General features: G+C 32.8%; 6 protein-coding genes across 6 annotated transcripts; 3 read left to right on the plus strand and 3 right to left on the minus strand.

Moving 5' to 3' along the window:
• Positions 1–3,446: 3,446 nt before the first annotated feature.
• Positions 3,447–3,959, plus strand: MONOS_4820 (putative DDE superfamily endonuclease; the record flags this gene model as incomplete). Its single annotated transcript, XM_067874919.1, has 1 exon — positions 3,447–3,959. The coding sequence occupies one exon, from the start codon at positions 3,447–3,449 to the stop codon at positions 3,957–3,959; it is 513 nt and encodes a 170-aa protein (XP_067730865.1).
• An 811-nt stretch (positions 3,960–4,770) lies between these two features.
• On the minus strand, positions 4,771–6,183 carry MONOS_4821 (uncharacterized protein; the record flags this gene model as incomplete). The annotated part of the gene is made up of 1 exon (XM_067874920.1): positions 4,771–6,183. The coding sequence occupies one exon, from the start codon at positions 6,181–6,183 to the stop codon at positions 4,771–4,773; it is 1,413 nt and encodes a 470-aa protein (XP_067730866.1).
• Positions 6,184–8,959: 2,776 nt separating this feature from the next.
• MONOS_4822 (uncharacterized protein) lies at positions 8,960–10,551 on the minus strand (the record flags this gene model as incomplete). The annotated part of the gene is made up of 2 exons (XM_067874921.1): positions 8,960–9,443; positions 10,075–10,551. The coding sequence occupies 2 exons, from the start codon at positions 10,549–10,551 to the stop codon at positions 9,369–9,371; spliced, it is 552 nt and encodes a 183-aa protein (XP_067730867.1). The 3' UTR covers positions 8,960–9,368.
• A 5,825-nt stretch (positions 10,552–16,376) lies between these two features.
• MONOS_4824 (putative Transmembrane protein 120 like) lies at positions 16,377–18,222 on the plus strand (the record flags this gene model as incomplete). The annotated part of the gene is made up of 2 exons (XM_067874922.1): positions 16,377–16,734; positions 16,932–18,222. 2 exons carry the CDS (start codon positions 16,377–16,379, stop codon positions 17,936–17,938), a joined length of 1,365 nt encoding a protein of 454 aa, XP_067730868.1. The 3' UTR covers positions 17,939–18,222.
• A 293-nt stretch (positions 18,223–18,515) lies between these two features.
• Positions 18,516–23,868, minus strand: MONOS_4825 (uncharacterized protein; the record flags this gene model as incomplete). The annotated part of the gene is made up of 2 exons (XM_067874923.1): positions 18,516–21,340; positions 21,934–23,868. 2 exons carry the CDS (start codon positions 23,866–23,868, stop codon positions 18,797–18,799), a joined length of 4,479 nt encoding a protein of 1,492 aa, XP_067730869.1. The 3' UTR covers positions 18,516–18,796.
• A 665-nt stretch (positions 23,869–24,533) lies between these two features.
• On the plus strand, positions 24,534–26,777 carry MONOS_4826 (putative ERAD-associated E3 ubiquitin-protein ligase HRD1). The gene is made up of 3 exons (XM_067874924.1): positions 24,534–24,742; positions 24,794–24,886; positions 24,950–26,777. The coding sequence occupies exons 1-3, from the start codon at positions 24,614–24,616 to the stop codon at positions 26,570–26,572; spliced, it is 1,845 nt and encodes a 614-aa protein (XP_067730870.1). The 5' UTR covers positions 24,534–24,613; the 3' UTR covers positions 26,573–26,777.
• Positions 26,778–26,818: the final 41 nt, after the last annotated feature.

Consider the following 26,818-nt stretch of genomic DNA (forward strand, 5'->3'; position numbering starts at 1 on the left):
GATATAAAGCTGTGAATATATTTTTCCCATAAAAAAACAATTTGAAGTTGTATTATTTCAATCAAAGATCAACGAAATTTTCGTTTTTAAAATTTTTATTTTTTGACAACTCATTATTCGAAATATAACTTGTCTTATTTTGAATAAAAAGAGACAAATTTTCAGTCGTTTTAAAAAGTTTCATTTCATTTTTTTTCTATTGTTTTTTCAATTTATGTTTTGATATTTGGATAACGTTTATAAGAAAAAATGTGATCGAAATCATATAAAAGAATAAGTTGCAATCTTGAATTTCTGAAATATTAAAAGTTGGTTATGATATTTTCAATCAAAAGCTGGCAAGTGGAGTAGATCCTGGTACCAATGAGATCCTACCAACCATTTTCATAATTTTCATTTTTTAAAAATCTCTTCCAGGGTTAACACTAACCCTAATTTTGCTCCGTAAAACCCTTAATCACAACAATATCCAATGTTAACTTGTTTAATTCGTCAAAATCCTAAAACCTAATAAACACAATAAGAATATATCAAAGACTTTTTGTTATTAAGGGCATTGATCATGTGATACCATGATCTTTTCCATTTACCCAAAAGCTTGACAAATTTGGAAAATTTGAAACTATCATATGTGTGATTTTTAATGAGATCATAAGATCGTTGTGTCGTTGATCTTTCATAAGAAACTTTTGTGGCATAGGTGAAATTTGGACCACTTTCATTTTGCACTTTTTCAAATTTTGAATATTATGGTGTTAATCTACATAATTAAATCAAGCGATTCAAGGAGGGAAATTTCGAAATTCGATCAAAAAATTTTCAACAGAATTTTCAATTTTGGAGACCCATAATATTTTTATGTTGATCACTGCAAACTTAAAATTCGATTTCTTGGCTCCTAAAAGTTCAAATGTGTTTATTAATTCAATTATACAAGTAAAAATATAGTGTTTAATGTTTGTCAAGATGTTTTTCCCTCTATATTATTTTTTATGTTGCTAATTCTTAAAAATAAGGTTATAAAAATTTACACAAGCATTCGTGCAGTTATTGATTTTCACTTTTAAGAAAAATAGATGACAACTTTATTGAAATGGATGTGCATGTTTGATTGTTGAATATTATTTTTAATTATGAGATTTTCATTGGTACTTAATAATTTTTGATTTATATTTCATGAAAAGCATCGGATTCGTTGGAACTGAGATGAAACTCCGTTTATGAAATGATGAAAGTGTACATATATTTATGAGATTGTGTTAATATTGTTCGAGAAATGAACGATTCAGGCAGAATATTTGAACGATAGAAATATTAAAGGAAGCAGTAAAGAGAAGTTAAAGTCCGTTGCAATATGTCTGGGAGAAGAATGAGAGATAAAAGCTACACAAGCTGATGATTGGATGTGCTGCGATGCTGAGAAGAAAGATGCTCAGAGCTGATGGGAGTGACAATGAAAACAAAGGGTGTTGCACAAAGTTAGACGTGAATACTGGAGCTTGGTTATTGAGCTTGGTATTAATGGAAAGTCGGGCGAAGAGGATTACGAAGATGAATTATGGATTGCAGATATTGTGATGAGAAAATGAAATGGGGTGAGGAGTGTTTGCAGGTGTGATGATTACACGCTTGGAAATGTTGTTGGCGATGTTGAAGGAGGTGACAGATACTATGTGTTTTGGAGCAGAAAGGATGAGAAAAGTAGACAGAAGAAATGAAAGAGAATGGTGAGAGGCAGGCTGTGGGGAGTGAGGATGAAGCTGAGGAAAGGGTGATGGATGGACATATGCCCCATGGAGCAGATGTGTTTGTTGAGTTAGGTTGAGGGGCAGTTTTTTTATTGGAAGGGAGAGGAAAGAAGAGGGAGATGGAGAACATATGGAGGGTGTGTTGCTTGTTGTAACAAAAGAAGGAAAGTGAAGGAAAGGATGGAATTTGAATGATATAATGCACAGAGTGGATGGAAATTTATTCGAAAATTTACAAATAAATAGTTTTGTGAATTTTTTTGAGAGATTTCAAACTCTGTATTCTCTGTTTTTTCTCCTCCACATTTTTGTTTACTTTTTCATTTCATATTTTTTCATTCATTGATGTTTGCAGTTTATTGTTGTTCGTGCAAAATTATTATTTTCTTGTTTTTGACAAAGTTTTCACAACAAGCTCGATTATAACTATGTATAAATGTTTTATTATAGCTTTGCAAAGCTGCTGACCTTTGCAAACGCATTTATAAAAGAAATGAGTGTGAATTAGCAAAAACTTGCTTGAATATAAAGCAATTGGTTCAATTATTCATCATTTTTAAAGTTTTTAAAAAGAAAAGAGAAATAAATAGCAATGAATAAACAGCGCATTTAATTAATTGGTAAAAAATCACAAAGCTGGTTCAAAAAAGATCTTCTTCCCAAATCACGAATTATGTGTCACTATCTACGTGTGTGATTCGATATTTGTGCTGCAGCGTCTGAATCGACTTTTTTTTCTTCAATAGCAATTACTGCAAACTGTGGTCAAGTGTGAACAAATAACAATTCCACGATAGGACTCTTTAAGACATGGACAAAACCCGGGAATGTCTAATGAAAAACTCAAAAAAGAAAAAGTGAATAAATGAAATTGATATTGAGAATAACAAACGCTTTCATATTGCTCTTCAATTATTCGATGCTATCATTTTTTGAAAATATGAAAATTCAGATTTTTTTTAATAGAATGTTAGGATAAAAAAGCCATTATGTTTGCTTTTTCTTGCAATATGTCTTCTTTTCATTCTTCATCGGAACTTTCAGAGGTTTTAGCCACTGCAGAATATAGAAAATTAAATTCAAAAGTAGAAAAAAATTAATTTTCTTCTTTCAAGAAAAGAGATTACACATAAAAGCATAATTTCATCTGGCTCAGTTTCTTCTTCAGCTCTATATCGACATATCTCTTCTTTAAATCAGGGAAGAGATCTCCAACACAATGGCAGACCCAATTTGTTCAACAAAGATGAACAAGAAGAAATAGAAGACTGTGCCAAATCTCTTTTTCTTTCAACGGATAAAATTTCATTCAAAGATATCATCAAAATAGTTTGGTTTTTGTTTAAAAATATAAATTAACCTTTAATGATGTTGTATTTTCAGGATGAACACGTCTTGCAAAGAAAAAATCGAAAAAAGGATGACAACAGCGAATTGGCAGAAATTAATGAAAAATTTGCAAGACGGTTCATTTAAAGAAGCAATGCCTTGCAAATGGAAAAACCAAAATCCATTGATGTGAAAAGGTTGCTTGCATCTTCAATGGAAAACATTTCAGCGTGGTTTTCATTGCTGGGGGACACAATAAGAACGAACAAAATTTGCTCCGATCTAATATTAAATATAGACGAAACAGGAGTCAGTTTGTGTCAATCTGATAACGATTTCGTAATCAAACGATCAGATCAAGAAGACCCAATGTTGCACTCCCAACATCATCAGCCCAACGAAACATTGGTTTTCGGAGTGTTTGCAGATGGATCTTCTATTAATCCAGTGATGCTTTGGTCCTCAAAAACTGAACCAAAAGATCTTGCAGTATTAAAGTATCATCGACTTGAAATAGTTGCCAACGGAAGCTGGTGGATGACAAAAAATGACTTTGAAAAATTCATGATGAAAAACATATTACCAACAGTTAACAAAAAAAGAGTTGAACTTCATGGATCGGAAGCATCGGCGCTAATTATAATGGATGGGCATTCGTCGAGGCTTTGCTTGCCTGTTATCACATGGTGTCGTGAACATTCAATCGAAATTATTATTCTTCCTTCGCACACCACACACTTGACACAACCGCTTAATCGGTATGTGTTTGCGCGATTCAAAAAAAGACTGTATTCATCTTTTCAGCCTCCAACCGAAAGCGGAATATCGTCATATCGAAAAGCTCTTGTGCCAACATTGGCAGATGCTGTGAGTGCTGCGTAAAAACCTAGAACTATCAAAAAATCGTTCAACGCTTGCGGGATTGAGCCATTTGATCCATCAATTGTTTAAGACCGACTGCCCAATCAGTCTTCAATTACAAAAATATCTTCAATTAGTTCATCGGAACATGCTCCAAATGGAGTCTTTAACATGAAAGTTTAAACAAGTGATGATTTTGTTCAGGAGAACGAACAAAGTGAAAAAGGTTTGAAAATTTTTATAAAATTTGAATGAAATGATCATCGAGTTTATTCTTATTTTATTGTTCCGAGAAAAAGATAAAAGTGAATTGTGTAACTTGAAAAACAGTCTGAAAAAGCAAATGTCAGAGAGGAAAGCAAACGAGGATAAATGCGATGAGAAAACAAAATTCAAGAGGTCAGAACAAACTCGTGAAGAAGAAATAGATGAATCTTTTTTGTTTTCAGGAGAAAAACGAAAAAGAAATCAAGTGTCCGAAAAAAAATGGGGAAAACTATTTTATTTCAGCTGAAAGCGTCTTTTCTTTTCAAACAATTTTGTTTTGCAACTTGATAATAGAATTTTTTTTCATTTTGTTCGATTATTTTTATATGGTTTCATATCAGCCAATGTAACTTTTCGATAGTGATTTTGAATGCTCGTTTCATTTATAATCAAGAAAAACTTATATAAAAAACATCGCATGAATATTTTGACAAATATATATTTATTTTTGTTAATTCAAAAAAAAAAAAAAGAAATCAGGAAGTGGAGTCAATTGTTGAAATACTTTTCAATTGATTGGACATTCCCGGGTTTTGTCCGTTTCCCGGGTTTTGTCCATGTCTTTTCATTCAAACCTGGGGTCAACCTTAATTTTGGCAAGCATAAATATTTTTTCATCAGCAAACATCACAAACACTCTTGGTGATAAACTTCTCATCGAGTTGTGATCGATCCCCAAATGACCCACCTCCAGCTGACCAGAAGATATGCTAAACAGCGTTATCGAAGAGAGTGGATTCGTCCCAATCACACTCGCTGTCTTCCCTCTCCCAACAACAGAAATCTTCTTTTCCCCAACACTGATTGTCACTCCTTCACTCACATGCTTCCCACCCAACACTGTGATTGTCGAGCTCAGCTGCGCCATGCTCGACCCCACTGCATGCTCCACGGTCTTGCAAGGCGCAGACTCACTCATCCCACACAGATTGCTCGTGTCATCCCCACTCACCCCAACAAACCGATCCTTCATTCCCTCCTTCAACCATCCCTTCTTTTCTGTATGTTGAAGGCTATTACCATTATAGCACACTCTCTTCTCATTTGTATTCGTTGTGTACGATTCATAGAACGGGCTATTCGAAGAGAAGAGATTGCTTCCATCTGAAAAATACACATCGTGGCCACATAGATTGGAATTTGTGCATCTGCAATCATGGAAAAAGAAGAAATAGCAATAAATATTGTTGCTTGGAGCTGTTTGTTGGTTTGGCCAGAAATCCATTCCTCCACCATATGACACAGCCGAACAAGAAATAAACTGCAGACTCCTCATTTTGAATGCGGCCGGAACATTTTGACAATACATCCCTCCGCCAAATCTATCTGTCCGTGAGCACAAAGTGAAAAAACACTCAAACACACAAGCGCTCTTCCCGTTCTCACTTTCTGTTCCAATGCAGGAAGATCCAGAAATATTAAAATAATCGAGATAAAGTCCTCCTCCCCAATTACTTGCATTACATTTCTGAAATTCACACCCGCTGATCCGAACACATGTTGAAATTCCATACACATACAATCCTCCTCCGTAATGGTTTTGCGCTGTACAGGCATTGAACACATTATTTTCGATACGCACAGATTTTATTGTATGACACATAATCCCTCCACCACGGCTGTATGCAAGACAGTTATTAAACAGACAATTCGAAACAGAAAGTTCTCCAGAATTGAGATTGTACATGCAGATGGCCCCTCCACTCGATACCCCGTCCGTAACGGAATCGCTTTCTCCTGTTGTCCTTGATCCGTTCCACTCACACCATATAAATGTATTCGCTCCATTTTCTGTTTCGTTCTGTCTGTCTGGAGTTAGCTTATGATCTGCATTTCCTTCACATTTAACATTTCTTGTTCGACAACATCCAATGAATGAAGTGTTTGAAACAGCCAAAGAGGCCAAGGGATTGTTGAGGGAATGAACAATCCCTCCATCATACACATCGCAAACAGAAGAAAATGAGCAGCTGCTCATTAAACAAGTGGTTTGGGTTGACATTGTGGTTGAAGACAAACATGCCTCATTTGCTGTTGAGATGTTGAAAAAAGTGAGTCTGGAGAGGGATATTAGGGGTATTGGGAAGATGAGAAAAAATTTGCAAAAAGATGAGAAATGCAACACGATAAAGAAATTATTCCTTTCCATTCTTTTGATTTTCATATGCATGTTAGCATCTTGTCAAAAAATATCCCATTAAGCTTGAGTACTTCTTCTCTTTTTTTTCAACAACTGCTTTCGCAAAGAATAAAGCGTATCAAATATGAATAAATTCTTTTTGTTATTCTCTTCAATATAATTTTATTTTTTTCATAAACGGAGTTTCATCTCAGTTCCAACGAATCCGATGCTTTTCATGAAATATAAATCAAAAATTATTAAGTACCAATGAAAATCTCATAATTAAAAATAATATTCAACAATCAAACATGCACATCCATTTCAATAAAGTTGTCATCTATTTTTCTTAAAAGTGAAAATCAATAACTGCACGAATGCTTGTGTAAATTTTTATAACCTTATTTTTAAGAATTAGCAACATAAAAAATAATATAGAGGGAAAAACATCTTGACAAACATTAAACACTATATTTTTACTTGTATAATTGAATTAATAAACACATTTGAACTTTTAGGAGCCAAGAAATCGAATTTTAAGTTTGCAGTGATCAACATAAAAATATTATGGGTCTCCAAAATTGAAAATTCTGTTGAAAATTTTTTGATCGAATTTCAAAATTTCCCTCCTTGAATCGCTTGATTTAATTATGTAGATTAACACCATAATATTCAAAATTTGAAAAAGTGCAAAATGAAAGTGGTCCAATTTTCACCTATGCCATTTTTATTGAAATTTTATGTTTTCATTATAAAATATATGTTTGATAATCTGAAAAGAGATCGTTGAAAAAGATGAAAACATGCAATCAATCGATGATATTTTTTTTAAATATTTGTAATAATAAAAATGAATATAAACTTTTGATAATTCAATTATCTTTTTTCCGTTAAAGAAAATATATCGGATTGGAGAAGAGAAAAAGAACATTTTCTGAAGGATAGTAGTGGAAATTTAGAACGGTTCCAAGGTCAGTGACAGCGGGGAATTGATGATAGAATTTGGCAAGATGACTTTTTTTGAAAAGCATCTTTGAAGGAAATTCATTTTTCAAAATAACATTGGGTGGTTTTTTTATCCGGACAAAAATTTTAATAATTAGTTTAATCAACTCACTTTTAATATTTTGTTAGTTGTTTTTCGTATATAAGGACAAGTCAACAGTTTGAAATTTTGATTAAATTACTAGACCTAATCTCTGATGGGGGGGAGTTAGCTCCTCCATCTCTGATTTGTGCCTCCGCTGAAGAGATTAGGAAATAGCAAGGGGTATTACTTAGATAGAATTTGATCGAATTTTTTTAGATTTTTTTTTCATTTCAAAAAAATTTTATTAAAAATAAATAAAATCATAACAAATATTAAATTTGGATGAATGTTGTCAAACAAAGAGAAGAAAGTGGATTTCCGAAATTGAGAGATATAATATTATCTTACCAGTTTCATCAAATCAAAAATCGATTAGTTCGAATTGCTTCAATAATTGCTGATGGAAAATGTCGTGTTACCGACGATGTTTATCTAAATGAATTCTCTTGTTCATCGATAAACCGAGCCTTTACTGCTGTTGAAAAGTGAAGAACCATGGGTAAAGTTGGTCTTCCAGAGCTATTCACGAAAGAAGATAAAGAAGTGATAACCGGAGTCATCAGAATCGAAAGTGTGACAGGAGTGAGTTATTCTGTAACTCAAACAAAATGATTGGTTTGTATTCAATGCTTCATCTTATCTATATTTATTATTAATAATAATTAAAGATGGAATCAGTGCTAACTGATTGAAAAATTCGAAGTGGAGAAGAAGAACCGGAAGTCAAAATTTTAAAATCAACTTCTTATCTCTTTGTCAAAAAAATTCAGATCTCAAAACATTAATTCATTATATCGTTGGCATTGAACGTATATCTGTCTAAAACAAACAATCTCTTCAACCTTTCTTCTCTCTTATGCAATCACTTCATGATGCTCACAAATACTCTCTTTCTCTCATCTTCAACACCGACGAATCCTGGCATAGGTGTATTTAAGGTCCTTTTCCAATTCTCGATTATTCTTTAAAACAATATGATAAATAAAAAGGATATTTAATAATAAAACATTTGTATGGACTGGAATTTTGAAATTCTTTTTGATCCTTGAGAAAAAACTATTTTTAAAAATCACCCATAAATCTGAGTAATTTTTCAAAATTTTAATAAAAATTGATAATTTAAAATAATAAGCTGCTAGAAGGTCATTTATTATTACGCACTCTTATTACATTTATGATTTTTCAAAAAATAAAACATTTCAAAAAATAAATAAATAAATATAAATTATTTGATCAAACCCACAATTATATTTTGAATTATTGAATAGAAAATTTTGTCTTTTTTGTTTGATGTGTGGTTTATACACTTGTGAATGAATGATAAATTAAACATATAAATATTTATAAATTATATGCACTGATTATTGTTAAAGATAATTTTATGTTTTTGTTTGAATGTTGTTAAATTATGAAGCCTTTATGAATGCAATGTGAAACTATATGAATTCGGCATTATAAGATAGAATTACAAATTCATTTTGAATGCAGATGGACGTTTTCTTTTCTTTTTTTTTATAATTATTACACAAATATGATAACTTGATACTTAATAAATCATATCTTTTCTTCTTTATCAATATGGAATGTTGAAAATAAGATAGAAACAAGAAAATAAGGAAGAAAAATATCCTTCACATTGGGCGCATCAGGATCAATGAAGATGATTAAGTCCGAAGTCAGTCAATGCAGCTGCATCACTAGTTTAGAAAAAGGAGGAGCAGTGTATCTGGCGACAAAGGAAAGAGGGGATTTGAATTTCATATTTACGGGAATGAAATTCAGTTCAAATACAGCAAGAGTGGGAAATGATATTTATTTTGAATGCTTCAACATTGCATCACTGATCAATTAAAAACAATTTCAGTTTGATTTTCGAGAAGACAATTACAATGGCAGTGATGTAATATATGCAAGAGATTTGTGCAATAACACAAATGAAACAGATCTGATTGGATTAATTACGATTCATCAGAGCGACGCAATCATTATGACCATTCGATGGAGAAAGGCAAAGAATGAGAACAAAGATCTGAGAGAGATTGTGAATGATAACATCAGAAAAGACCCGAAAGCATTTGAGATGATTACGATGGAGATGTCACCAGCGGAGCAGTGGAGGAGAGCAGAAAGAAAGAAAGAAAGAAAGAAAGAAAGAAAGAAAGAGAGAGAGAGAGAGAGAGAGAGAGAGAGAGAGAGAGAGAGAGAGAGAGAGAGAGAGAGAGAGAGAGAGAGAGAGAGAGAGAGAGAGAGAAAGAGAGAGAGAGAGAGAGAGAGAGAGAGAGAGAAGAGAGAAAAAAAGAAAGAGAGAAGAGAGAGAGAGAGAGAGAGAGAGAGAGAGAAGAAAGAGAGAGAAAAAAAGAGAGAAAGAGAGAAAGAGAGAGAGAGAGAGAGAGAGAGAGAGAGAGAGAGAGAGAGAGAGAGACAGAATAAAAGAACATGAAAAAATAAAGTTGATACAACTGAAAAGCATTTGATTCACAAAAGCATCAAAATGTTATCAAATTCTCCTTAAACTCATTCGAATAGCAAGAGCACATTAAAAAACAAAAAAATACAACATTTTCCCTTCACCTTCTCCCCTTTTCTTCAAACACACCTTCCCCTCCTCTCTTTCTTTCTCTCTTTTCTTTCTCTCTTTCTTTCTCTCATTCCTCCCACACCTTCTCACCAAACAGCCTCGCTGTCTCGTCTGAGCACTTGCACGACGAACAAAATATCAAAATGTGTTTTCTTGGCGGAATATCATTTGCGATTCTGTTCAGCTGCACAGCCGTTACTGCATCGAAGATGCGACTCGGAATGAGTGTGGAGTGAACCTGCTTCCGTGCAGCCATTGAGACGCGAGAGAGAGAATAAGCCAGACAGTGGAGGAAGAGGCGGGTGCTGTCGCGGATAGTTGCGAGCTGGGAGAGGGAGATAGTGAGGGAAGAAGAAGAGGAGGGAGAAGAAGAAGAGGGAGAGGGGGAAGAAGAAGAAGAAGAGGAAGAGGAAGGGGAAGATGATGACTGAGAAGTGTTTGGTTGAGAAGAAAAAGATGACAAAGAAGACAAAGAGGAAGAATAAGAAAAAGAAGCAGAAGCATACGAAGCAATTGACAACTGTCGCTGATTCATTGAAGGTGCTCTGCAATAGTTCATCACTTTCTCCAAAGTGACTCCAGCGGCTGCGACACTCCGTGTGAGCTGAGAGAGAATCTGTGCATATGATGAAACCCCTTTCCTCTGATTGATCGGAGGCAGAATCTCAAGATATTCCTTTTTTATTATTTAAAAAAAAAAATTGAATTATCAATGAAAAATTAATAGATAAATAAATAAATATAATTGAAAGAATAAGATAAATTTTCAACAAATAATAAAGCAAGTCATCATCGTCATCATCAATATAATAAATTTCAATATTATCAAAATAAATAGATACATATTTCCATCTCTCTCTCTCCCTCCTTCCCTCCCCAACAAAGCACCCCTCCCTCCCCTCTTCCCTTCAAAACCCCAATTCCACAACACAGGAGGAAACAGCCCCAGCCCCTTCAGCTACTTCAGCTTTTGCACATGCTGCTGCGCATACAGCGTGTTCGCAAACTGCTCCGCAATCTTCCTCCCGCTCGGATCGTCCATCCGGTTCAAAGTCGCTGTCATCCCCAGAACATACCTCAGTTTCAGCGCATTTTCACACAAAGATTCGAAAAGAGAGCGGAATGAAGGGGAGAGGACGTGATGTGCTTCATCGACAATGAGATGGGTTACTCGTTCCTGGACGGCTCTGATCACTTTGCCAAGCGACTGGAACAAGACAAACACAAAATGCGCGTTCTGCAGCCGGCAGATGAGGGAGGAAGATAGATGGAATAATAATAATAATAATAATAATAATGAGGAGAAGTGATGCTATTTTTGAAAAAGGAAATAGAGTTAACTGTGTATATAGTAATCATCGAATTATCTAAATTTTGTCGTTGTTTTTGAGAGCTCTTATAATTGAAACAGTTATATGAAAGAACATGCCTTGAAAGAGAGCGCTTGGTATTTATTATATGAAATAGCAACATGGAATTCGGAGTTAAAGAAATCACTTTAACATTTTTTATTGATAGTATTAAATCAAGTATTAAAGTATTAATATTTCAAATCTATTCATTTTATATAAATAATAGCTATATCAATTTGAAAAGTGACTGGAAAAGAACAAAAAGAAAAATATTATCTTTTGTATTTGAAAAAAAAGCAAAAAATTGAAAAAATTAAAAATGAAATATATAAAAGGAACTTTGAAAAGCTAAAACCTGATAATAAATTTTCACAATCAATAGTGATCATCCGTTGTGTTTTATGTGGATCGAAAACCAATTAATACACACAAAAACAATTTTTGAAATTAAATGCAGCAAAGTGAAAGCAGTCTGAGTTAATTTTGCAGGTAATTATCTCTCTATGAAAGGATGGAAATAATTAGTGACGATAACGTTATTATATAAAGCATTAATACTTTATATCATGCAGAAAAGCAAAATTTTCTTTTTAATAATTCAAAATATAATTGTGGGTTTGATCAAAGAATTTTGATTTTTTTATTTATTTTTGTAAATGTTTTATTTTTTGAAAAATCATAAATGTAATAAGAGTGCGTAATAATAAATGACCTTCTAGCAGCTTATTATTTTAAATTATCAATTTTTATTAAAATTTTGAAAAATTACTCAGATTTATGGGTGATTTTTAAAAATAGTTTTTTCTCAAGGATCAAAAAGAATTTCAAAATTCCAGTCCATACAAATGTTTTATTATTAAATATCCTTTTTATTTATCATATTGTTTTAAAGAATAATCGAGAATTGGAAAAGGACCTTAAATACACCTATGCCTAATCACATTCATTTATTGTCTCATTTTTCGATGCACCGACATTTTTTGCTTGTTTTTCATTCATTTTTCATCGCATATAATCACTGGGCCGGAAATATATAATCACATTTTTTATTAATTTGAGTGTTTTTTTCGATGAAAAATCTCAATTTTCTGATCTTTTGAAAATGCGCTCGAATAAGTCCAAATAATATGTGTTTCACTATTTATTATTCAAATTAGGTGAACTGGGTGATAATTTTTGAAATCATATTATTTCATTCAACAATTTCTGTGCAAAAATATTTCTCGAATATCAATTAAAAAATTTTGAAAAGAGATAAGACTTATTGAATTTATTTTAATCTTTGATTCGGAAAAACCATTTGTTTTCAAAAACAATTATTATGCTTTTTCTCTTTTGAATTTAAATTATTCTTTCAAAAACGAACAATCTTTGAAAAATTAACGCACCGAAAAAAAATATGATCTCAAAAATAATCACCCAACTTATTATTCGAAATTATTAAACTTTTAATTCAAAATTGGTCAACTAATTATTCGATTTTGGTAAACTTATTATTCAAAGTTGTTAAACTAATTATTCAAAATTGTTAAACTAATTATTCAAAATTGTTAAACTTATTATTCGAAATTGGCAAACTTATTCAAAATTAATAAAATCCAGTATTTTTTATTAAAAATTTTTTTGATATAATATAATCACTGACCGAGTGTCGGAAAATGAATAAAATGTTTTGTTTTTTCATTATTCTAAAAAAGGATGAAAAATTGAACCTCTGGTATTATTATTTGTCGAAAAACATGAAGTTTTTTGATTTTGCACAAAAAATTCATCATCATGGAAATCGGATAATTTTTGAATTATTTCACTTAACTTTGTAAAATAATAAATAATTCATTCTTGAATTGTTATTTGAAATTAAAGATCTTAAGATAAACAAAAAATAACAATTTAAGAATTCAGAAAACGCATTCATGGATTTATTCAGTTGTGAAAAATATTTTCATATTGTTGTGCAAAATTGATGCAAAAAACTTTTCTTTATTGAAAAATGCATGTATTAACAACGTGAGGTTTATTCATTTGAAAAATTATCCGATTTCATGGATGATGAATTTTTTTCTGAAAAATCAAAAAACTTCATGTTTTTCGACAAATAATAATACCAGAGGTTCAATTTTTCATCCTTTTTAAGAATAATGAAAAAACAAAACATTTTAATCACTTTCTGACACTCAACCAATGATAATATTATATCAAAAAATTTTTTTACAAAAAATACTGATTTTAATAAATTTCGAATAAGAAGTTTACAGATATTCCCTGTTCTTGTTAATTGTTAATTCTTTTTGAAATATCGATATTTAAAAAATCAAACTTTTGATGAGTATTTTGATTATAATGTCATGTTTTTTTTGAAATGATTGATTTAATACGAATGATTATAACTCTTCAACATTTCAATTGTTCAAAAACAAAAATCTATTGCGGAAGTCCAAAATAAACTGGCATTCTATCGATGTTCATTATTCCACATTCACCTTCCTTTGTTTGTCTTGTTTTTCTTGAACATGAAAGCGGCAATGATTTGTTGAACAATTTCACAATTTCCATCACTTTTTGGAAGCTTTCTTCGAAGATCTAAGCTGTTGAAGGAGTTTTTTGAAAATCATTCACAAGTCAACTTTCTTTAAATGCAGAAAAAATGTTGATCGATGTAGAAACTTGCAGAATAGCATTCGCTGCAACCCACAAAAGTTGTTCCATACTATCATGCGTTGAACCTGATCTAACCTGTTGAATTTGAAGTTTCCAAAGTGAAAAAATTAATAAATCCAATGACTGCAACAAGTGTGTTGTATTCGGAGGCAAAACAAAAAGCAAAATATTTTCATTTGCAAGTCGAGTCAATACACTATCAGAGAGGTGGATTCTGCACCCATCAAGCATTAACACTGTTTATGCATGTTTATCTGGTGAACTCATTCTTTTAATGTTGATAAGAGGAATGAAAACTTTCTCAATCCAGTTTTCAAACAACTCCTTTGTGAAACAAGACGAATTTCCGATTTCCACACAACCATGAATTCCTGCTTGATAGTCTAGAGAATGAAGGGGTCTTATGTTGAATGGTTTTTGCACCAGAAAACAAGGAGGAACAAAAGTTCCATCATGCGAAATGCAATGGAGCAATAAAATCCTTTTTTCTCCTCTGTCCACAGGCGTGCGATCAATTTCACGATTTTCATTTGTTCCAATAATAAGATTCACATTTCTTGTATCTTCATAGGCATGATAACCTGATTCATCAGCACAGAAGATCATGGATGAATAATTTCCACACACATATTGAACAAAATAATTTTTCAAAGTGATTATGCTTTGTTCCGTTATTTTCATTCTTTTTTCGTCTCTCACGCTTGAAGAGACGACCATCAATTCCTCGCTGTGCCTTTTTATGAATGAAGAATGAAAATTGTGAGAAGGCGTTTTATGACAAACTTTCGCAACAACGGCTCTCAGCGTTTTCGGTGTGATTTGCTTTCTTTTATCTCTCAAAATTTTCAGTATTTCCATGACTCGTTTTTCTTGCTTTCGAGTCATCAACATGTTTTTTTTCTCAATTTCCTTTTTCCTTATATATCCGGTTCTGACCTGGCAGACAAGGCTCGGTGTGCAGTTGAGTGCCTTTGCAATTCGCACGTTTGAATGAATTTTGATTTTTCTCATTTTGCAAGCGTCGAAGAAGGAACGAATCAATGAAACTTTTGTTTTTGAAGTGTCTCGAGATAAGACGGATGAAATGAAGTGCAGGTCTATTTTTGGAATAAATTTTGTTTAAACTGTTTCAAACAAAGATGGACGAAAAGTTGAAATAACGAAAGGCATTTCCAATAAAAAGATAGACAAATTTGTTTATCTGAAACAACCATAATAATAAAAGAATTATTGTGACAAACATTTAACAATTAACATGAATAGTGAGTGACTGTACCAAAATCGAATAATTTGTTTATTAATTTTGAATAATTCGGGGAAAATATGGATTTTCAAGCTTTTATTGCACAATGCATGAAAAAATTGTTTCACTTATAACATTTTTAAACTTTCCCAGATTTCAAAAACAATTTGATTTTCATATCTGTTCACAAATATCATTGATATAAAACATAAAATTTTGTGACATTCCATGAATGTCAAAAAATAAACCCATTTTTTTCTAATTTTTTGGTAACAAAAAGATCATCTTTGATGCAAAATTTGTAATGAAAATGCCTGAAGTCAAATATTTTGTCCCAATTAGTTGACCAATTTTGAATAATAAGTTTAACAATTTCAAATAATAAGTTCACCAAATTTGAATAAAAATTAGTGAAATGATAAAAATTGTTATTTCAATTGAAAAAATGTGTTTTTGTGAATAATTTCCAAAAATAAAAAAAACTTGATTTATTATTAATCATATCAAAAAAAATTTTTTTTATATTTCTGTGAAATGTCACATTGTTTATAATGACAATCGGATATAGACATAAAAAGCAGTGCATAAATCGATGTGATAATACCCGATTTAGACTGAATTTCAAATATTTTTATCATTAAAAAAAATTTTCTTCTTCTTTTATTTAACACTGAAATGAAAGATTTATAATAAATAGGTTGTAACAAAGAAATGGAACAAAGAATTGTTTTCTTCTTTATTTAATAATATTTCTGGAATATCTGCAAAATTAAGGAACATTATCAATTAACCTTTGAATTCTATTTTGAACCAAGAATTGTTAACATATTATATTTAATGATAAGCTTGAATTTTTATTCGTTTTTGATTAAAATTTTATTTTTCAACAGAAATTATTTGTTATGGAAGTTCTCTGAAAAGATTATTTTTTATTTATTAGGAATTGCGAAATAAATAGAAACTGAACAATAAAAAATTAAAATGAACAAAGAAGCTATGCATTTAACCCCAGTAATTGCTTTTTTAGAAGGTTTTCATTGTTTGCAAGCTTTGACACGATATTTTTTTGAGTTTTTATTATGCTTTTCAAGAAATATAAATAATTAGAAAATTAAACACCAATTACTTGAAATGAGCGGAACAAAGCCTGACAGAGATTTTGTCAAGATGCATTACGAAGCTTTGCTCGAAGGACAAGAAGAATGCGAGAAAGAACTGTTTCGTTACAAAAAAGTGCTGAAAGAATATCATCAATTGCAAGAATCAATTGACCAAAAATGTCAAAAGCATAGAAAGCAACTCGAGGCTACGAAAAAACTTGTGAAGAATGCAGATATGCCTGAAACAGAAAAAACAGAAAAATTGAATGCAATATCAGAAATGAAAGTGAAGGCATATTCATGGAGATCTCTTTTTCCGTGCGAGAGCAAAGGATTTTTGGCTTATTTTATTGGAGCTGCAAATGTTAGAATGCTCAAACCTTCTGAACGTTTAAACTACAAAATGGTGTAATTTTCTTTTATCTTTTTTTATATTTTTAACAAGCAAATTCACAGGAATACAACAAGTTCAGACAGAATTATTCATACATTTTTATTTTATTTAATTTTGTGTTGGGCTTTCTTTTGAATTATCATCTACTCGATATTTTATGGTTTGGATGGAATGTCACTTTTTATTTGGCAGTTTCGCTGAGAGAGCGCATTTTGCGAGTGAACGGATCACACATCAGAGGATGGTGGAAAGTGCATCACATGTGCTGTCTCCTCTTCTGTTGCGGGCTTGTTGCGTGGTTTGATTCTCGGCAATACCAGGAGATGCGGCGATCGCTGTATGCAGTTGGTGTTTACACAGGAGCCGTGCAATATTTGCAGGCAAAGTATCAGATGTCGCGCTTGTATACGCTCGTGTCCTTGGGGAAAGTGAGCGAGATGGACGTGCCGAACAGAGACTCTGCTCCTCTGCACTGGTCGATCAACATGACCCTTTTACTTCCATTTCTTCTGATCGGGTATTTTTTGCAGTTCTACATGGGATTCCGGATGTGCGCGCTTTACGTGACGAGGCGTGTGTTCAAGGAGTGGAACCTGGTTTTTGTGGGTGGGATTTTCATATTCCTTTCAGTGGGAAACACATTGGCCACTGGCATCACAGCGATCAAGTCACACGGAGGGAAGAGAGTGAACTATGTGGTCGAATGGACATCGCAGTTCCTGTACGGAGGGAGCGGATATACTGAGCGTCTGGCACAGCCCCAGCCCCAGCCCCAGCCTCATTCTCTGCCTCAGTCAAATCTTCAGTCTAATCTTCAGTGTAATCTACAGTCTCAACTTGAACCTCAGAATAAATCTCAGTGTAATCTTTTATCTCAATCTCAATCTTCTTCACAACAACCACAATCAAAATCCAAATTGAATCCGAAATTGCAACAGCAGCAGCAGCATTCACAAGAGCAGGTGAAGATGATGCAGGCGAAGCTGTCGAAGGGAATGAAGGCAAATGCCATTGATACAATGCAGACTGCTGGTGGAATTGGTACTTTGCCATCATCATCATCATCATCATCGTTAACCTCAACATCTTCTTCTCTTTCTTTTTCTCCTCCTCCTTCTTCCTCAACACAAGAATTTTCCTTGGCTAACATCAAATCGAATACAAAAATCAATCACACTTCATTTTTTGGAAAGAAATAATCACTTGCTTCTTCTGCCTCTTCCAAATCAACATAATTCCAAAAAAATAATTGATTTGAGCATTTCTATCTTTTTCTTCTCTTTCTTCCCTTTTTTCATTTAATAGTTACTGGTTTTTTGTGATTTTTCTCAAACTAATTAATTTTTTTAAACTTTTTTAAACGATCATTTGAGCTTTTTGATTATTATTTTTAGTTAAAATGACTGAAAACTTTTTCTTTGCTTCATTATTTGAAAGTTGAATGACTTTCAATAATAAAAATAATTATTTATTTGTTTGTTTTAATAAAAAATGAGAAACAATGAACTTTTTTTTTGTTTTAGTTTCTTTTGCATAAACCGCTATTTTTATTATGAAACAAAATTTTGTGTCAAATGAAACAAATTCTCCATATGGCAAGGGAAAAGTGTTAAACTTCAAGAAAATGCACTGGAACTTGATTTCACTTGTCAAAAACATTTAGAGTTTCTTGTCTGTAACAGAGAAGTATTTTTTCTGTTCTCAAACAAACTCCGAAGAGTATTGCAGTTAAGCTTGGATTTGCATTTCTTTATAAAGACAAAAAAAAGTTTATCACGAATGTTGTTTCTTATATACTATTTATTTTTTATGTGAGAAAAAATATTGTGAAAAATTAAAGAAGAAAGAAAATAATAACTTTCCTATTTTGAAAAAAAAATAAATACTATTGTAACTGTTAATGAATTCAATTCATAAAAATACATTTGAAAGAAGCATAATTTTTTTTTCTTTTCTTCTTTTTTTTTCTCAAAAATAAAATAAAATAAAATTATTTTTAAATTTTATTCCAGTTTCAAAGAAAATAACTTTGATGTTTTGTTTTTTTGTTTTATTTTTCATCTCTTCAACAGAATCGTGTGAGATCGAAGCTCTTCGCTATCCTCTGAAGATCCTCCATTGCCATTTTCATCATCATCATCATCATCATCATCATCTTCTTCTTCTTCTTCTTCTTCTTCCTCTTCTTCTTCTTCAACTCTTTTATCTCTCTTTCTCTTCTTCTCTTTCTTCTCTTCTTCTTCTTCCTCTTCCTCTTCTTCTCCTTCCTCCCACATCTTCATTTCATCCTCTTCCTCTTCCTCTTCCTTCTCCTTCTCCTTCGCAAATGCCTCAACCGTCTTCAATTCTTCATCCAAAATCACATTCGCCATCATATCCGACAAATATCTTTCTCTCATTTTTTCTTCTTTTTCTGATTTTTGCTGCTTAATTGCTTCGAAATACGAAGAAACAAACGTTTTTTCTGACTCCAATATCATCTTCGCACAGAACGAAGAGAGAGGAAGAAGATGAGGAGGGATAAGAGATTGAAAGAAGGAATATGCATCAGATTGCGAAGAAAGCTTAATTGGAGAACGAGAAGAAGAAAGAGGAGAAGAAGAAGATAAATCTTGTTTTGAAGCTTTTGATGATCTTTTTTCAATTGAAAGTTCATCATCAGCTTTAGAAATAGCTTCATTTTTAGCTTTTTCTTCTTTCATCGTCTCGATTTCTTCTTTCGCTTTCTCGATTTCTTCCTTTTGAGCATTCAATTCATCAGACATTTTCTCTTTCTCATTTATGATTTCCTTCATTTCCTCGTCTTTTGCTTTCAATTGTTCTTTTAATTGCTCAATTTCTTTGGAAAGCTGGCTTTTTTCTGCTTCTTCTGCTTCTTTTTCCTCTTTTCCCTCTTTTTCTGCCTTTTCTTCGATTTCTTTCAATGTTTTTTCCATTTTTCTTGCTTTTTCTTCTGCTTTTGCAATTCTTTCTTCTTTTTCTTTGACTTCTTCTTCTGCTTTCATTGCTCTTTCTGCTTCTTTCTTCACTTCTTCTCTGACTTTCTTTTCTTCTTTCTCCAATTTCTTCATTTTTCCTTCTTGTTCTTTCATTAAAACTTCAATTTTTTCATTCTCTTCCTTCATCTCTTTCATTTTCTTCTTCATTTCCTCTTTCTCTTCTTTCTCTTCCTCCAACTTCTGCTTCAAATTTTCGTTTTCTTCGCTTTTTTCGCTCTGTTTTTTCAGTTCTTCCTTCAAAATTTTCATTTCTTCCTCAATTTTTGCTCTTTTTTCTACTTCTTCTTTGTATTTCTGTTGCCAATCTTCACTTTCTTTTCCTTTTCCTTTTCCTTCTCCTTCTTTGTCTTTCTCTTCTCTTTCTTTCTCTTTCTCTCTCATTTCCTTCAATTCTTCATTCATTTCGTTCATCTTCTGTTTCATTTCTTCTCTTTCTTGATTGTTTAAAATTTCTTTCTTCTCTTCTTCTTTTTGTCTTTCTTCAATTTCTTCCTTCAATTTCTTCATTTCTTCTTCTTTCTCTTCCAAAACAGACTTTAATTTTTCTTTCTCTTCTTTTTCTTTCTCTTTTTCCTCTTTTTCTTTCTCCATCTCTTTCTCAATTTCTTCTCTTTCTTTCTCTCTCTCCTTCTCCTTCTCTTCCATCTCTTTCTCTTTCTCTTTCTCCTTCTCCTCTTCCCTTTCCTCTTCCTTCTCCGCCTCTGCAAACTCATCAAACATCGGCTTTTCCAGCTGCTGCTGCTTCAATTGCTCGTTCTGCTGAGTTACTGCCAGCAAGTTCTCTTGCAACTTCAGCAGCACATGCAAAATATGCTCTTTGCTCTTGTGCTGCAGAGAAGAGGCTGAGAGAGGGGTGAAAGGGGAAGAGGTGGAGAAGGGGGAAGAAGAAGAAGAGAATGGAGAAGAAGATGTTGATGAAGGAGTAGAGAAAGAAGAAGGTGAAGAGAAAGAAGTGAAAGTGGAAGAAGAAGAAGAAGAAGAAGCAATAGTGTTATTTGTGGGAGAATCAGTCGGAAGCAGATGGCGAGAAGGGACGAGCGTGGAAGAGGCGCGAAATTCTATTGTGTCTGTGTTAGAGAACTGATTTCTGATTGGAGATTCTGGTGGGCTTGAGAGAGGAGAATAGGAAGAGGAAGAGGAAGAAGAAGAAGAAGAAGAAGAAGAAGAAGAAGGAAAAGAAGAGGAAGAGGAAGAAGGAGATGATGATGATGATGAAGTGGAGGAAGAAGAGGAAGGAGAAGAAGAAACAGAAGTGTTTGACGTAGATAATTGCTTATCTGCTTCTTCTTTCTCTTCTTTTATTTCATCTTCTTTCTCTTCTTCTTCTTTCTCTTTCTCTTCATCAAATGAAAATGGTGTGCGATAAATAGAAGAAGAAGTGGAAGAAAGTGATTGGTTATTTGAGGAGGAGGAGGAAGAAGATAAATCAGAAGAAGAAGAAGAAGAAGAAGAATTTGAAGAGGAAGAAGAAGAGGAGGAAGAAGAAGATTTGTGAGGAGTATCTGTTGGATGAAGCGAAAGATCAAAGCGGACGTGTTCTGAAGATGTTGAATGCATTTTCTCTTGTTCATCGAAGTCGATGTACGTGGGTGGAGTTTGGAACTAAAGGGATTATATAAAAGGAGAGGAAAACAAAAAAAAAAAAAAATTATAAGTAAAAGAATAAAAGAATAAAAGAATCAAAGAATAAAATAATGAAATAAATTATTTAAGATTTATAATAAAAAGAAAATTGATTATAATAATATTAACAAAAGAATTAAAGATATAATAATAATAATAATAATAATAATAATAATAATAATAATAATAATAATAATAATAATAATAATAATAATAATAATAATAATAATAATAATAATAATAATAATAATAATAATAATAATAATAATAATAATAATAATAATAATAATAATAATAATAATAATAATAATAATAATAATAATAATAATAATAATAATAATAATAATAATAATAATAATAATAATAATAATAATAATAATAATAATAATAATAATAATAATAATAATAATAATAATAATAATAATAATAATAATAATTAGAAGAAGAAGAAGAAGAAAAAGGAGAAATTGTTGAAGAAGAAGAAGAAGAAGAAAAATAAAAAGAATTAAATGAATAATAATAATAATAATAATAATAATAATAAATAGAATAAAATTAAATTTCAAACAAACCGATCTATCAAACTCCTCTTCGTCTTCGCTGTCTCCAATGAATGTCTCATCCATCATTCCCATCAACGGCGCTGAAAGAGGACGATTTATATACATCCTCTCTTCTTCTTCTATTTCTTCTTCTTTTTCCTTTTCCTCCTCTTCTTTTTCTTCTTTTTCTTCTTCTTTCTCTTTTTGTTTTTCTTCTTCTTCTTCTTTTAATTTTGCTTTGCTTTTATCAGATTTCATTTTCCCTTCTTTCTTTTTATTCCCTTCTTTGGCATTTGGTTTCTCTTCTTTCTTTTTCCCTCCTCCCTTTTTCCCTTTCCCTTTCTTCTCTCCTCTCCCTTTCTTCTCATTCTCTTCTTCTTCTTCTTCTTCTTTCTCTTCCTTTCTCTCTTCTTTCTTCTCCTCTTTCTCTTTCTCTTTCTCCTTCTTCTTCTCTCCTCCTTCTTTCTCTTCCTCACTCTTCCTCACTCTTCTTACTGGTGTCTGCGGAGGAGGCGTTCTTGCCCTTCTCATCGCCATCATCTTCGCCTTCATCGGCGATTGAACCACAAGTTGCCCCATTTCTGGGCCCATTCTCTGCTCCTGTGTAGACGCAAGCGCCTGTTTAGGAAGCGCAGAACGCGTAGCAACCGGAGAATAGAGAAAAGACGGAGAAACTCGCGATTTCGCCAATGTTCCCGATGAAATACTCGGAGAAATTCCAAATTTCTCCGTTTTGATTGCTTTTGATTGAGTAGCATTTGCACTGGCAATGAATTTGACTCTGCGTGTGGACTGTGGAATTCCTCTGGCTGTGTTCTGAAGAGGCCTTCGAAGGACGATTTCACTGAACAAGCGGGAAGAGGTGGTTGATGAAGAAGAAGAAGAAGATGATGATGATGATGAATTCAAAGCCAAAGAATCAACAGGAGGCAAACAATACACATCTTCATTCAGCTCTTCATTTGTCACCATCCCTGCGAACTCAAACCCAAACCCAGATCCGTCTGTATGAATAACCCAAGCTCCTTCTCCTTCTCCTCTTCCTCCTTCTCCTCCTCCAATCATTGTCTTTTCCCTCTGGAAAATGCTTGAATTTCTCTTTGATTCCATTGCCTCTCTTTCACAAACACACAAAACATCGCTCAAATCGAGTTCATTGGGATGCGGAATGAAATAGAAAGAAGATGCGTTTTGTGTATTTTCTGTTGATTTTCCAGAAATATCAGAAATTTCAGAAGAATCAGAAGAAACAGTAACATTTGCCTGATTTGTGTATCGAGTGTCAATGAAACATGCTTCGTTGGCTGAATGAGCACACAAAACAAAGCCAAACCGTATAAGCGATTGAACTGGTGATTTCAGTTTTGTCTGTAGCTGCTTCATATTTGAAGATGATTGTAGAAAACTTCTTTTTTCTCCTTTCTCTTCATTTGCTCCTTCTGTTTCGGTTTCAGTGTTTTCTTTTTCTTTTTCTTTTTCTTTTTCTTTCTCTTTTTCTTTTTCTTGGAGCAAATCAATTCGAGTCAACGTTCCATTTGCTTGTCCAACATAGCAACCGCAGCTGTCTGCAGACAACGAAGTGACTTCAGATGCTTCCTCATCAGCATCTCCTTCAAATATAACTGTGCATCGTTTGCTGTGAAGTGTGTGTTTCAATGTCTGAATCTTTGATGTGGAACCAGACCGATCCAGTGTTTTGTTCTTTCTTCGAAGTGTATCCGCTCCTTCTTTTCCAACTTCTTCTTTCAAACAGATAATGTTTCCATTCTCCGTCCCAAACCACACATAAGAAGGAAATGCAGATTTGCAAGTGTTAAGTGATGCATTTGAAAGTTCTTGAGAGTATATAAGTTTTTTGGAATATGCATTCCAGCAATATGCTTTACCGTCAGCTCCGCAACCCCATATTTGATCGTCGAATAAAGAAGAAACGCTAAATGAATTGATGGCAACATGATTTTCCATTTCCCTAAAAAAATAATAATAACAAACAATTAAAACGTGATGGTAAATTTCAAAAAAACAACGTATTAACGAACATTTTTTCTTCAATTGTTAGCTTTGTAGTCACCTAACAATTTTTCGAAAAATCAAAGATAGTAACAGATAATATGAAAATACCTTCGAAGAGCACAAATGGATGAAGCCTTCACTATCGGAAATCCAAACAGATTTTGTTGTTGGAATGACAACAATAGACAAAAGTCTGTTTGCAAAAAGTTTTGAAGTTATTTTTCTGCTTCCGACAATTGAAAAAATAGTTAATCTATTATCCTTTATGCACCAAATCTGATTGTCGTGGACAATGGTAATATTTCCAATATATTCAGAAGGAAGCACCAAATTGCATCGTGACTAAATTTCATACGTTTTAAAAATAAAACTGAAATATCCCTTGGTGCAATACATGTTATAGCACACCCTTAGAATTTCTATTTTTTCAATTTTGACATTGCTCTCCATTTGAGTATCAAAACTGAAATTTTAAATTTTTGATATCAAATAAAAATATATATTAAGGTTATATAAAATATTAGATTTGTTTTTAAAAACATCTTTTTTCGGAAGTTTCTTTTTGATAACTTATTTGAACGATAACTTAAACATCAATTTCGAAAACTAATTATATTAGACATTTTTGATCAGAACAGATTTCCTTTCTTGTATTCTTTTGTGTTAGTGATAATTACAATTCTTTTGTTAATTGATTATGTGGAAAAATATTACAAAGAGTTTTATATCACTGATACTACCATTTTTGCCTGTTTTTTACGGATTATTGAATGGACACTTGCTTCCAACTCTTATTGTTATGAATGACTCGATATATGGAAAAATTGTTTGCGCATTGTTTTTAACTAAAAAATGTTACAATAACGTTTTGCTCCAGTATTTTATTTTGACAATTTCCAGCTGCTTTCTAACAATGTTTCAACTTTTGATTCTTCTTTTATTTGGAAGACTTAGACCGGCAGAACGATTTGTATGCTATTTTTTTTATCTCATTTTTTAGAAATGTCTTATTTTATATGCACCTTTTTTTAAGTTAATTTTCGAATCATTGAAAAGTTACATAAGTGTTAATGTACTTTTTATTGTAATTGTTGGAGTGCCAATAACGACTTTAAACTGCACAATTATTTTGCTTCTTTGCCTAAATGAAGTTTTGCTAGAAATGTGCATATTCCGTATTGACTATTACTCAAGCCAAGCTTCTGCTCCTTTCTTGTTTCATGTTCAATTATTGTTCATTATATCATTGTGCTGTTACTCTGAATATTCTCTAATAAATTGGGGTCGCACAAATGTGTATAAAAGCAAGATTTCAGTTATGGTTATTTATGAATCGGCCAAATTCATAGCGAAGGAATGCTCAGTGATATATAACTACATCATCAGGCTTATGGAGCACAACATCCCTTCGTTCGACTCACAAACGCACAAAATATCCGTCTTCACGAAGCTGTTCAACATCGTTGTCCAGTGCATCGAGCCAGCGTGTGTTTTGTTCCTCCTCTCGTTCTACGACGTGAACCCCGTCCGCTCCATCCTGATGCTGCTGATGAGCTACAACAAAATCCGCAACGAGATTCTCGAGCTGCGGTCGATGATTGCGCTGCGCCTGCCCGACGCCACTGAGGAGCAGCTGGCAGCGTCTGACCGCACGTGCCTCATCTGCCGGCTAGAGATGGAGACAGCGAAGAGAGCGCCCTGTGGGCACATGTTCCACGACGAGTGCATCAAAGAGTGGATGCTGCGCCAGAAGTTCTGCCCGACCTGCCGCCGGCCGCTGATAAGAGACCCGAATGAAAGAGAAGGAAACGAGCAGAATGAGAATGTGAATGGGAATGAGAGAGAAGAAGAGGCACATGTAGGGGGTGATGCAGAATCTTTGGAAGAATTATCTGCAGATTCATCTGCTTCTTCTTCTTCTTCTTCTTCTTCTTCAAGTTCTGGCTCTTCTTCTAGTTCGTCGTCATCGTCATCATCATCATCTTCTTCTTCTTCTTCCATTAATGCTTCACTTGCCTCTCTTTCTAATTCTTCATCTGAATCTGCTTCGTCGTCTTCTCAAACGAGCAATGTCTACGCGACGAAAGAGGAATTAGCAAAGATAATTTTGTCGTTGGTGAAGGCAATTGATAAAGTCAACAGCCAGGCTCAGAAGGAAGTGGAAAGAGTGAGAAATTCTTCTTCTTCTTCTTCCTCTTCTTCCTCTTCTTCTTCTTCCTCTTCTTCCTCCTCTTCTTCTACTTCCTCCTCCTCTTCCTCCTCTTCTTTCCCTATTCATTTTATTTGTTCTCAGCTGAAAAACATCACACTTGAAGACTTAGAAAGCAAAACATACGATCAGCTGAAATATCTTTCAGAAATAATTTGTGAAGATGGGATGCAATTTTTGGACAAATGCGAACAGCTTATGAAAGATTACAAGGGAAACAGAAAGAATGCTCTGTTAGAAAAGAAAGGAGAAAAAGAAAAAGAAAAAGAAAAAGAAAAAGATGGAAGTGAAGATGATGACGAAGGAGAAGGAGAAGGAGAAGGTGATCATAATAATAATAATAATAATAATAATAATAATCTTCATGAAGCGATGAAGAGAGTTGAAGAATCAATGATTACACTTCATGACTTGAATGAAGGAAAAGATGTTAGAAAAAGGCATTGAAAGCAAACCCCTGTTGCGTTCTAAACAAAAAGTGGTTTATTTTTTTATTTGATTGTTATTCACTACACTTTTTTTTTCTTTTCTTTGCTTTTTATTTTTTTTTTAAGTTTGTTTACTTATTATTGTATGTTTTGATGCGTATTCTTTTGGCAATTCATTTGATTTATGTTTAAAATCACATTCAAAAAGCATATTTTATGATTAATGATTTATCGTTTTCAAAACACACACCAAAAAAAAAAAAAA

The sequence above is a fragment of the Monocercomonoides exilis genome (assembly GCF_001643675.1).
Source record: "Monocercomonoides exilis strain PA203 chromosome Unknown scaffold13-1861174, whole genome shotgun sequence".
Lineage (NCBI taxonomy): Eukaryota > Preaxostyla > Oxymonadida > Polymastigidae > Monocercomonoides > Monocercomonoides exilis.

Coding starts and splice junctions, on each gene's coding strand:
- MONOS_4826 (XM_067874924.1), top strand. CDS start 24,614: ATGTGGAAAAATATTACAAAGAGTTTTATATCACTGATACTACCATTT. Junction 24,743..24,793: donor ACTCGATATATGGAAAAATT/GTTTGCGCATTG, acceptor GTTTTGCTCCAG/TATTTTATTTTGACAATTTC. Junction 24,887..24,949: donor TTAGACCGGCAGAACGATTT/GTATGCTATTTT, acceptor CCTTTTTTTAAG/TTAATTTTCGAATCATTGAA.